The sequence below is a fragment of the Myxocyprinus asiaticus genome, chromosome 37, assembly GCF_019703515.2.
Source record: "Myxocyprinus asiaticus isolate MX2 ecotype Aquarium Trade chromosome 37, UBuf_Myxa_2, whole genome shotgun sequence".
NCBI lineage: Eukaryota > Metazoa > Chordata > Actinopteri > Cypriniformes > Catostomidae > Myxocyprinus > Myxocyprinus asiaticus.
In genome coordinates this window covers 19,377,555-19,391,085 of record NC_059380.1, presented here as the reverse complement: position 1 = coordinate 19,391,085, position 13,531 = coordinate 19,377,555, and the positions used below count along the sequence as shown (strand labels likewise).

Here is a 13,531-nt window from a genome sequence, read left to right as displayed (position 1 = left end):
ATTTTGAATGAAAGTTCAAAAGGATAAACAATAAAGACATATTTTTTGCAGCCTTCTTTGCTCATATTTACCAAGGGTGCCAAAATGTTTGGCCACAACTGTATCTGTGAGTAACTCTTAGGGAGTTAGAAGTCCTCAGGAGGACTTCTAAGCTGTCTTGGGTTTAGGAGCTACTTTTAGCATTAAAATGCTTCATGAATTACTCTTAGATTAAAATTTGACAAGTCCTAAAATTAGGAGACACGCCCCTAATTTTTAAGAGTTGCTCCTAAATGCGTTAGGAGCTACTATTAGCTTTAATATCTTTTTGTGAGCCAAAAAAATAGCCAAACTATGATCTGTAATTATTTCATTTACAATCAGTGTTTTGATAGAAAGAGATCTAATGTTTAGTAGCCCTACCTTTATATGATGTTTATCTTCAATTTTTTTTTGTTTTTTCCAAGTTTGACCTTAATACATTTTTTTCTAAACGATTTAGTGAGAGTTTTGTGTTTGGTAGTTCGGGGAACAGACACAGTCTCTATGTGATATCTAGGTGATACAGCATCGTGTGATAACTTTTATTTTTCTTTTTTTTTTGTCTTTACAAGTACAGTTATTCCATAAGGCTAATTTAAATTTCATCATACCTGTTTACTGTGTTTTGATCTCCATTCTCTTCTCCAAAGAGTTAATTGAAAAGGCCAACTAGTTATTTCCGGTATAATGATGCTAAATTTGTAGATAATTAAAAAATGTCAAATTCCCTCATGTTACACAGGTCACGTAGCATCTGACAACACTTACAGTATGTGATAGGAATTGTTCACTCAGAAATGAAAATTCTGTAATCATTTACTCACCCTCTTGTTGTTCCAAACCTTCATGACATCTTTCTTATGTGGAAAACAACAGGAGGAATTTTAAAGGATGTCCCGTTTGCTGACTTCAATACATGGCAGCTAATAGTGACTCTAAAGCTTAAAAAAGGACCCTTCAGTGTCCTTTTGTGAATGAGCTTCTCTCATGCACTCATGAATGTGCAAAGGAGAGCTATGATGGAAATTAAGATTTCATTCCAAAATAACACATTTCGGATTGTTTCTCACTAATATATCATATGGGCTCAGAAGACTTGGAATATGACACACAAGAGGCATTAGCTAGTTTTATGACAATTTTGGGTCCTTTTTAAGCTTTTTGAAGTCCCACTAAATAGGGTCTAGCAACACCGTCTAAGATAAGCTATATTTTTACTCCACTGACGGTTAAGTTTAGGGTTTAGGAGTTAATCAAATTTGCATTCCTCTTCAATGTATTACTTACATTACAGCTAAAAAAAAAAAAAAAAAACATCACTTTTGGCACCCCTCTGTGGGCATTTCACCTGGAAACTGGAGCTCACTCATGCGGTTACATTCAAAAACACTTCCTGCTTCAAACACTGGGGGTAGTGCTTCAGATTGAGGTAAGCACAGACCGACTTTAGCTCAAGAAAAGTCAACCTTCTGTTTCTGAATTCAGTGTGAGCTGGTGATCATGAGATTCATATACGCTACATCCAGAGATTTGCTCTAGAAGTACTGTATACACAAAAACAATGGATATCTGAACACCAAGGATCTGTGGACCTGTCTGCATTTGACACAGCAGCACAAAATAATTGTTGGCCAGCTGTGGAGAAAGCAAGCAAGAATGGACGGCAAAAGTGCCTACTTCAAATAAAACTAAAATGTCTCAAAATATAAAGCTTTATTTTTATATTGCAAATTTAAAAGTGTGGATTTTTGTTTGAATCAGGAAACGCTTGAATGTTCTTTAGATGCTACATTTTGGAAGAATCAGTGGGAAAAGCAGATTTGGGCCCGTATTCACAAAAAATGTTATCTTACCACTAGGAATTCTCTAAAGAGTTCCTAACTAAGAGTTTTTGCTTAAAAGCTATTCACAAAACTTCTAAGAGCAAGTTTTACTACGGAAATCTTAATTTAAGAGCAAGACTGAGTTGACCTTGTTGCTATGGATGACATCACATTTTATGAGCACGTTCTTTTAAATCGCCCAAAGTGATTGGTAGACAGAGAAGCACTATTTCTCAGCAAATTCCTTATAGACAGATAGCTGAATATATATATCAAATATAATATGAGATAGATAGGTAGATAGATAAGTTAATGAATATTTGTTCATGCTGTGTTGGTGCAATGAATCAAGCGCGTGTCCCGTCTACTGTCTCAACTACACTGGTGAGCCCCGCGATGGCCGTGAATGCCGCCTTTTTTCTCTGCCGCGAGCGCGCATCCTCAAGAAAACATATGAATTGTCGGAGGATGGGCGGTCGGGAGAGTGCATATTGTTTGATAGATGATTCTGCAGACGGATGACAGAAATTCCCAATTCATATTGATTCGCGCACATGACCCTCGGCTGTGCGCGTCGTCTGCGCATGCGCTGGCCATTGACCGCACTGAAAGGCTGTGTCTCCTTTGGAAGGCTGCGTCCTCCGGAGGTCACATTTGTCGGCCGCATACGTCATCGAGGCTGTCTCGTTTCAGAAAAGCGAGTAGGACACTTCAAATGAGACCTTCTTTCACGGGAATTCGGAGGATGCATGAGGTGTATCCTTCATGGGCACTCACACAACCCACAATTCTTTGCTTCAACGGAAATGTCTAAAAAACATTAACGCCAATTTGCCCGTAAATATGATGTTCAAACGCAAGTAATGTTAATTCCCAAGTTGAAGTCCCTCAGTAGATGGGTGCAGAGTATATAATATGTATAATTATATTAATATATAATTAAAATAAAGTATTAGACAAAATGTACACCTGTAAAAATCTATTTTCTTTTCTCTTTATATCTTTATAACTCTCCTAAAATTTACCTCATACATTCCCTTCTAAAGGGACTTTGTTACCATCTCACTCCAAGCACTCGCGCTTGTTAAAGAGTGGCATGCTGTCATAGCAACCATGTTACATTCAGTTTCCATTTGTCCTATGAAGGCCGTCTCGTTTAAACGAGGCTTGTTTAAAGGAGGACGCTCGGTATACTGCAGCCTTCAAAGGATGCGTCCTACCTAGTACGCAGCCTTCAAAACGAGACACAGCCAAAGAGTGTCACAAAGCAGTTGTAGTGCGCATGTGTCGAACGTGTTCCTATTCGTTCGCGGTCAGAAAAGTATACTCATAAAGGTAACGCAGTCGACCAGGCGCGAGGCGATCTGGAACACGCAAAAACGAAGTATCTGCCTTTAGGGATTTAAAAGTCCTCAGAAGGACTTCTAAGCTGTCGTGGGTTAACTTTAGGAGCTACTAAACTTCATGAATTACTCTGATGAAAAGTTTAGGAGTCCAAAAATTAGGAGTGACACACCCCTAATTATTAAGAGTTGCTCCTAAATTTCAGCATTAAGAGCTACTTTTAGCCTTAAGATTTATATATATATATATATATATATATATATATATATATATATATATATATATATATATGGGCCCAGGGGCTGTATGTATAAAACTTCTCAGAAATGCTCTTAAGAATAGTCTTAAGTGTCAAAAAAATCTAAGCAAAGAGTAGGACTTGTGTAAGAGAAGGAGCTTTTAATAAAGGTGCTAAAAGCAACTTTCAGCAAAGACTAAGACTGATTCTTAAGTGCTGACTGAGGTGACACTTAAGTGTTGTGAAATAAGGACTACAAAATGGCCGCCCTCAAACAGTGAATAAGCCAATAGTGAGCCTGCAAGGGTGATATGTTCCAGCTGGTATGACACCATTCATTCATTCATGGTTCAATACAACACATTATAAAACAATGTTTTGATAATAAGTAATTTTTCTGTTGATTAATTATTTGATTAATCAAATGAGAAAGCCAAATCTAATTTCCTGTATTTTAAACATTATTCCACATATTGCTGAATGTTGTCCTTAAACAATATGTAAATTGAAGGCAACATAAAAAAATTCAAAATGCAAAATCTTGCAATATAATCACATATGCTTTTCATGTTATCAAAACAACATTTTTCCACAATTTTAATATAGATGGACAATTTAAATCACACAATGAAATGGTAATAAAACACACTGTTGTAATCCCATTACAGCTACATGTAAGATTTCTGTTAAACACGGTTCCATTTTGGGGGAACTTTGACGTTCAACATATCAGCAATATTTTATCATAGCACAGTATTTGGTTGAGCGGCATTGGCGCACACTCCATGAAGTAAGCCTATTTTTTGTTTGTTTGTTTTTTTGGCCTATGTGAAGTAATAATAATGACTCGCTTGCTGTTTTGGACAAGTTGTTTTGCAAAATGGAAATGGAAATTTGTATGACTTTGAGTTTATAATATTTACAAATAAGAATAAATCAGTAAAATGTAAGTTATGAGCTGGGGTTAAACATCTCTCAAGCACATTAAACCGCAGAAGGAATCTGCACCTGAAACCCCACACAAAACTATGAGCTTATTAATTGTTTTATATAGTGTTTGTGTTTGGGCTATTTTTAGATGCAACTCTGTACCATTTTTAAATGTCTTTTTTCCCATAGAAACACATTTTCACTACTGTAAAGTGGTGTCACTGATGGAGGTTGCAGTGCTAGTGCAAAGATATTCAGCTAATCATAATTGAATTAATTGTTGATTATTTTCATCATTGATTTTTAAAATTTAAGTGATATTAAGATTTCATTAACCCTTGTGCGGCAATTTAAAAAAGTTACTCAGAGGTCCTTAGAGGACAAAAATGTCTGCATCAAAAAACTGCCATAATAATATTATATATTAATATTATTTCCACTTTCAGTGAGTTAATTTTTTTAACCAACATCAGTCCTGATCATAACTACCAAATATTCATTCATTTTCAGGATTTTAACCCTTTAAATATCAGTTTGTTTATACAATGTCACTATTGTTTTTTATGAAAAAAAAAAAAAAACATACAAAAAAAAAAAAAAACACACAGAAATATTAATTATTTTCCATATACTAAATGCTAAGCTTTTGGATTATCACAGTCTGGGATATGTCAGTGATTAGCAACAACATTGATTTTGATGCATTATTATTTTTTGTGCAGTGTCAATTAAAAAAAAAAAAAAAACTCACACTCAGTACCTTTGAGGACAAAAATGTCAGCGTCAAAAAACTGCCATAAAAATATTATATATTAATATTATTTTCCACCTTCACTGACTTAGATTTTTTAACCAACATCAGTCCTGATCATAACTACCAAATATTCATTCATTTTCAGGATTTTAACCCTTTAAATGCCAGTTTGTTTACGTAATGCCATTGTTGTTTCACACACACACACACACACACACACACACACACACACACACATACGTTTCTCAAAACACACATACAAAACACACTCTGACATCCATACCAACACACCCAGACAATTTTAGCTGCATCATTTATTCAATTGGCCTGCAGTGCTCTATAATACAGCAAATAGAAAATAGGAAAAAAGCATGTATTTGCTCCATAGGCTAAACATGAGAAAAATGGTGCCATCTGGTGGAAAATATTAAACATTAAAATTTTGAAGCCAGGGCTCTGGAATGAAAGCATAATATCATAGAATTCATGATTTTATGCTTTATTGGCACTGGGATCAAATATTTTTTATGGGTTTCAATGGGTAAATTTTTGTCCTTAAGGTCCTGAGTGTAACTATTTTGTGAACACAGTATATTATAGATGTATTATAGGAACTGAGGTTGAAATATCAAAATTCCCCCAAAAATACACACCTTTGGCAAAATTTATGACGTTGGCATTAACACAGCCAAAATTATTGAGAAAACAAAAATGAAAAATACACAAATGTCCAGAAGGTTGCACAAGGGTTAATTAGTTATTGCAGCCCTCTCAAAGTTTAGGTATGTAGCCCATCACATTTTTCAAATGCTTAATTCAAAACGAGTATCAATGTATTCATTAAATGAAAAAATGTGCTGCAATTAAAAAATAATATTGAAATTCCACTTTCATAAGTCCAGCACATTGTTCCTTTGTTGTAGAGTGTGTTGTCTCCATGGAACACAGTCATTGCACTACTTCTAACTAGGTTAGGATACCTCTCCAGCACTCTTAAACAGTTTAGGAGCTGAGACCAAGTCTTAACACTTATGAACCTTTATGAATCGCACTTATTCTTTAGTCTAGGAATAAGAGTAAAATTCTTAGAATTTTGACACACTTAAGACTAAAATGTTACTCTAAGCAGCTTTATACATATGGCCCCAGGTTTTTAGTTTGGTAGCAACCAACCAGCAGGGGTCACATTAAGTACTCTTAATTAAGACGTTAAGTACTCTTTGCAGGAAGGCCTTAAAGGAGTAGTTCACCCAAAAGTGAACATTCTCTCAGCTTTCTTTCTTCTACAGAACACAAACAAAGATTTTCAGAAGAATATCTCAGCTCTGTAGGTCCAGACATTGCAAGTGAATGTTGACCAATACTTTAAAGCTCCAAAAAGCACATAAAGGCTGCATAAAAGTATTCCATAAGACTCAAGTGATTTAATCCATATCTTCTGAAGCAATCCAATCAATTTTGGGTGACCGAAATGTAACTCATTTTTCACTATAAATCTTGACATCAGCAGTCTCCTTGGCGATTATGATTTCAAGCTCGATTACACTTCCTAGCGCTATCTAGCGCTCTGCGTATGCATCAAGCACTAAGTGCAATCAAGCTTTAAATCATGATCAATGATTATTAGTTAGCAATATTTGCCACCTCACCTGTTTATTTTTGCTGTTTAATATGTGTAGTCTTTTCTGCTTTCATTTTCTTTATCCTCTTAATTTTATCTTTAAGAGATTATATATTTAATTATGTTTCAGCTGAATCTACCTCACTTGCGATATACATATCATCTGCACTTGAAATAAAAATAAAAAATGGTAAGTTTTTGCCCCAAAAAAGAAAGAAAATAGCCGCTTCATGTCTCGCGAGATTTGCTGCGAAGTCCCGAGAGTTCCTTTTGTACAGTGACGTCAGCCGTGTTCGTCAGAGGAGAACCTGTAACACGAGAAAAAAAAAAAAAAGAGAGAGAGAGAGAGAGAGAATTCCGCATAAGAAATCTTACGCTTCGCCACCCAGCGACTCATCAAGGATCAGAGTTTGAACTTCTGCACGATCTTCAGCCATTGCACCTATGCATTTCACCGATGTCGTTCGATACATGGGGATAAGGTCGTGAACCTAGAGGCTGCGCTTTTGTTTTGTTCATATCAAAGCACTGTGATCAAGAACAGCACAGAAGTTTCCACTCCTCCACAGGAATGTCCCAAAAGGAGAGACCCACTTTTTACCGACAGGAGCTCAATAAGACCATATGGGAGGTGCCGGAGCGGTACCAGAGTTTATCACCCGTGGGTTCTGGAGCTTATGGATCCGTATGGTAAATATCTGTGTTAGATGTAGTACGTAAAGATATTGCATAACAAGATCTGACTGCTCGAACGTTCGGGCCTCTTGCGTTTGTTTGTAGAGTCATGTTGCTGCACTGCTTGCAAAAGATTTGAGCCTAAATGTACTATTTGCGAAGGGCGAGTGTTTTTGCACCAGAGGAGAAATACGTGCAACTGCACTGAAAGTCAAATACTGTTTGTTTTCTGCACTAATATGTAAAGAATGTGTCTGTCTCAAAACCTAGTGAACTGCCTACTAGACAGCATCTTTGGGCTTACACTTCTGTACATGCATAAACCCAGTGAATTGAAATGTGAAATAATCTGAAAAGGAAAATGGGTGGACAGGTTTATCACGAAGTGGTCTAGTGAGAAGTCTACTTTCGTTTTCAGATTAAAGTTACAGTGCATGTAGAGTTATCACTTGTAAATGGACAGAAGCAAAGGCCATACACATTGTACATGCTACAGGAGTCTGACCATGAGGACAAAATGATGTCATTCTCTGCTCTGACTCATACTTCCAGGATTAGGTGGTCTCCTCACCACTGAGCTGGTTAGTCATGCTTGTCTGGACTCAAACGTGTTGTAAATATTACATAAACTACTCCAAAAGGTATATTAATATATTGTGAATGCAAATTTTCATAGTCGATGACTGGGTGTTATTGCCCAGAACTGTAAATCAATGCATCATTACTTTGCAATGAGTGTGTTTGTGTGTGTGTGTGTGTGTGTGTGTGTGTGTGTGTGTGTGTGTGTGTGTGTGTGGTTCCTTAAAGAAATAGTTCAACCTGAAATGAAAAATTTCTCATCATTTTCTCACCCTCATGCAATCCCAGTTGTGTATGACTTATTTTCTTCTGCTGAACAAAAATGAAGATTTTAGAATATCTCAGCTCTGTAGGTCCAAACAATGCAAGTGAATGGGTACCTATATTTTGAAGCTAAACAAGCACATAAAGGCAGCATAAAAGTAATCCATACAACTTCAGTGGTTAAATCTATGTCTTCAGAAGCAATATGATAGGTGTGGGTGAGAAACAGATCAATATTTAAGTCATTTTTTTACTCTAAATTTCCCTCCCTGCCCAGTAGGTAGCGATATGCACAAAGAATACAAATTGCCAAAAACAAAATAACTCTTAGGTGAGAAGAGCGCATAGGAGTGCTGTTTGAAAGTGGAGATTTATGATCAGAGAATTTTCATTTTGGGGTGAACTGTTCCTTTAAGAGAAAAATCTTTGGCATGTGGCTTAGGGACTTTCATGGAGGAAAAGCCCACATTGCTTTGAATGTTAACATCAAGGACGAGCCTCAGAAAACATGCCTGGTTCTAATTGTCTGGGGTCTTCCTAATACCATAATTTTCCTGGACAGTCCCTAAAAATGTGGGTGGATCCTGTCCTAGCGGTGTCCTCTTTTTGGGATATAATAGTCATTCTGTGTTTGTTCCCAGGACATCTAAGCCTGGTAAATCAAGCAGTTCAATTGTGTTCAACGTAAATCATTCACCTACGCGGTACCAGGCATGCAGGAAACACTCTTTCTGTCAAGCTTAAAAAAAAAAAAAAACCCAGTTTCTATAACCCTACACTGAGTATTGCCAAATTACAGTCCTCCTACCGTGCATAGGCATATTGCAGAGTTCTATGATGTATTTGATTTATAATGTAGCCACTTGTACAACTGTAATGTTGTTCAGTTGACATGTTTAAACCTGTTTGGACTGTCAGAGATGTTTTCTGTTGGAGCAGCTGAGGGATTTCTCTATGAGATGCCCAGAAACTTCATGAAACTCCAGATTGAATGTTTGCATACATCCAATATGTCATGCTGTTGTGTTCACACAAGGTCCTGTTGTTCAAATGAATAGATCTGAACTCTGCTGGAAGGCTCTAACTGTAACACTGCTGGCTTTTCAAGGGTCAAAGAGAAAATCTGTACGTAAAACAGAATCAGACTGTGCATAAACTTTATTTTTTATTTGGTTGAAAGAAGAATTGTGTTTAAGTATATCTGTCAAGAACATGATGTACAATCTAAACAGCACATTCAAAGCACGTGTTTTATATAGTCAGTTTTTTTTCTTCTTCTTCACTGGTTTATTCCAAGCTATTTGTGATCTGATGCAGGGCACATGGTGTGCAGTAATTGACTGATGGGAAACTCCTTTGGCCTACTTTGGTCTTGTTTTGCTGGGGTTTGTTTTGCTTTCTTGGGTACAGGTTGTTCATGATCTTGCCAAGGTCGCAATGAAGACATAACTGTGCCTCCCTTGCTTATTGTTTGATAGTTAAAGAAGGAGTATTCTGGGTTCAAAACAAGGTAAGCTCAATGGACAGCATTTGTGACATGTTGAAGATTACACGGACAATAATTTGGACTCATCCCTCAGTTTGTAAAGAACAACAAAAAAGTCTACGGGGCAAATGTGCAGTATCTAAAATTGTCTAAATAGTCTTTATAGCAGTGGTACTAGTCTAGACAGACTATTAACATATGGTTATGTATTTCTGTTCTCTGGGTGGATTTCTCTGTATGTACACAGTCCCTTTCTGTTAGGTCTGGGTATAAATATTGATTTTCCAATGCATTGCGATCTTCGTTTTAACGATTTAAATGGATTCTTAAATCAAAAGATAATTTTTTTTTTTTTTTTTGCTGTATGCAGCAACCCTCTGCAATGTGAGTAAATCACTCACAAATGCAACCGAATTGCGACCTAAAAAAGTCTGTGATTAGCCACTGGAAGGTAAATTTTCAGATTTCACTCACCAGTGATTGAGGTGTGTAGTGGCGAAGAAGTTCAGCACCATGAACCTTTCACTGTGTGCTAAGAGTAAAAGTTTGATTTGACTTGTTCTGTGTTAAATGTGTCCAAAGACGAGATTCACGCAATTCATTTGTCATTAAAGAGGCCATATTATGCTTTTTGGGATTTTACCTTTCCTTTAGTGTGTAATATAGCTGTTTGTGCATGTAAAATGTTTGCAAAGTTACAAAGTATGAAGTCGACGCAAAAGGGAGCTATTCTCTCTCACAGACAACAATGCTCAAGAACTACAAGAAACGGCTGGATTGTAGTTCAGCCATTTCTTCCGTAAAGTATCTACGTCACTATGTAACACATCTGCATAATGCTAAGGGCTGCTTTGGCCCACCCGCCAGGATGAGTTGGTCGAGAAGATGCTGTTTTCTTCACTGCAAAAGCAAAACCTCTTTGTTTGGACTTCCAAAGGCAGACGAATTGAAGAATCAGTGGTTAAAATGAATTTGAATTATTTAGCAGTACAATCACAACCAATGCCGAATTTTCAAGATGGTTACTCATGAAAGATGGTGCAGTTCCCACTTTGTTGGGACATTCTGGTGCTTCAGTGTCACAACCTGTTAGTATGTTTGATTATTTGTGGATTTATCTGCTACCGAGAGTTCAGATGCAGAGTTTTATGTTGTAGCTACGGTGTACACCCAGTGCACAGCTGTAGGCCTCTGCTAACCTGCTAGCTAATGTTATTGTGTTGAAATAGTTTTGCTAATCAGCTGCGGGCCCACTTTTACCTACAGTTGTGTAGAATTATGCAGATTGTTTCTCGCTCTTACTGTCATAAATGGTGTTCAAGTGTGGAGATGGATTTATTTTTACAAACAGTCATTTTACATCTGCAATCCACGGTAGTGCTCGGCTAACTTGCTATGTAATGTTATTGTTTTGGTAAGGGTTTACTATTTAGCTGTGGCCTGGCTTTTACCTAAAACTGTGTAACAAAATGGTCAATCTCAATCTCATTTTAGTTCTCATTTGCGTTGTTATTTACATGTTGTTTTAAAATTGGTTTCACTCGTGCTAAGATATGTAATAATTTGTGTGACTGCGTGTACTGTACCGAAGCCCCTGTATCCGTTCGTTTCAGCCAAATACATGTACGATTGCAGCCCTAATATATATATATATATATATATATAATATACACATGCACACACAGATCAGCCACAACATTAAAACCACCTGCCTAAAATAGGTCCCCCTCGCTAAAACAGCGGCAACCCGCATCTCAGAATAGCATCCTTCTCACCACAATTGTTCAGAGCGGTTAACTGAGTTACTGTAGACTTTGTCAGTTCGAACCAGTCTGGCCATTTTCTGTTTACCTCTCTCATCAACAAAGCATTTCCATCCACAAAACTGCCACTCGCTGTATATTTTTTGTTTTTGGCACCATTCCGAGTAAACTCTAAAGACTGTTGTGTGTGAAAATCCCAGGAGATCAGCAGTTATACAAATACTGAAACCAGCCCGTCTGGCACCAACAATCATGCCACGGTCGAAATCACTGAGATACATTTTTTTTCACATTCTGATGGTTGATGTGAACATTAACTGAAACTCCTGACCCATACCTAAATGATTTTATGCACTGCACTGCTGCCACACGATTGGTTGATTAGATAATCGTATGGATGATTGTTGGTACCAGACTGGCTGGTTTGACTATTTAACTGCTGATCTTCTGGGATTTTCAAATGCAACAGTCTCTAGTATTTACTTCGAATGGTGCCAGAAACAAAAAACATCCAGTGAGCGGCAGTTCTGTGGACGGAAGGTAAACCGAGAATGGCCAGACTGATTAGAACTGACAAAGTCTACAGTAACTCAGATAACTGCTCTGTACAACATGAGGGGACCTACACAATATTAGGCAAGTGGTTTTAATGTTATGGCTGATCGGTGTGTAAATATATACTATACAATATATAATCAGGACATTAATAATGTGAAAAATTACTATTACAATTTGATTTTGGTTTTTTTTGTTTTGTTTTTTTCAGAACTTCTTAAACTCCAGATACTCAGGTGACATTTCACCCCACGCTTCCTGTAGCCCTTTCCATAGATGTGGCTGTCTTGTCGGGCACTTCTCACACACCTTACAGTCTAGCTGATCCCATAAAAGCTCAATTACCTGTTGTCCACTGTCTGTGTTTCTTTGCCCACTCTAACCTTTTCTTTTTGTTTTTCTCTTTCAAAAGTGGCTTTTTCTTTGCAATTCTTCCCATAAGGCCTGCACCCCTGAGTCTTCTCTTTACTGTTGTACATGAAACTGGTGTTGAGCGGGTAGAATTCAATGAAGCTGTCAGCTGAGGACATGTGAGGCGTCTTATTTCTCAAACTAGAGACTCTGATGTACTTTTCCTTTTTAGTTGTATCTAGCCCTTCCACATCTCTTTCTGTCCTTTTTAGAGCCAGTTGTCCTTTGTCTTTGAAGACTGTAGTGTACACCTTTGCATGAAATCTTCAGTTTTTTGGCATTTCAAGCATTGTATAGCCTTCATTTCCTCAAAACAATGATTGACTTATGAGTTTCTAGAGAAAGCTGTTTCTTCTTTGCCATTTTTGACCTAATATTGACCTTAAGACATGGCAGTCTATTGCATAATGTGACAACTCAAAAACAAACACAAAGACAATGTTAAGCTTCATTTAACAAACCAAATAGCTTTCAACTGTGTATGATGTAATGGCAAGTGATTTTCTAGTACCAAATTATCAATTTAGCATGATTACTCAAGGATCAAATATATATACTGTGTGTGTGTGTGTGTGTGTGTGTGTGTGTGTGTATATGTATATATATATATATGTATATTAATTGAAGTCAGAAGTTTACATACACTTAGGTTGAAGTCACTAAAGCTTTTTTTTTTTTTTTTTGGGTGATTTTCTCCCCAATTTGGAATGCCCAATTCCCAATGTGCTTTAGGTCCTCGTGGTGGCGTAGTGACTCGTCTCAATCTGGGTGGCAGAGGATGAATCTCAGTTGCCTCTGCGTCTGAGACCGTCAATCCCTGCGTCTTATCACGTGGCTTGTTGTGTGCGTTACCGCAGAAACGCAGCTCATGTGGAGGCTTCATGCTATTCTCCGCGGCATCCACGCACAACTCACCACGTGCCCCACTGTGAGTAAGAACCACATTATAGCGACCACGAGGAGGTTAATAATTTAATTATAATTGTATTTATTGATCACATGTTATACGTTTGCACATATACAGTGAAATTCTTTTTTTTTCACATATCCCAGCTAAGCTGGGGTCA

The 13,531-nt window shown here is 37.2% G+C and overlaps 1 protein-coding gene across 5 annotated transcripts in view; it reads left to right on the top strand.

The window, feature by feature from the left end:
• Window positions 1-7,027: 7,027 nt before the first annotated feature.
• LOC127428240 (mitogen-activated protein kinase 14B-like) overlaps window positions 7,028-13,531 on the top strand; it is a 45,295-nt gene continuing 38,791 nt past the window's right edge. Inside the window, exons 1-2 of one of the 5 annotated variants that reach the window (XM_051676453.1) lie at window positions 7,035-7,421; window positions 12,265-12,289. In XM_051676453.1, coding sequence (XP_051532413.1) covers window positions 7,409-7,421; window positions 12,265-12,289 — 38 coding nt within the window. In that variant the 5' untranslated portion in view covers window positions 7,035-7,408. Of the gene's footprint in view, window positions 7,422-12,264; window positions 12,290-12,545; window positions 12,584-13,531 lie in introns of those variants that run through there. The other 4 variants (XR_007895065.1, XM_051676451.1, XM_051676450.1 and 1 more) reach the window with 4 other exon arrangements.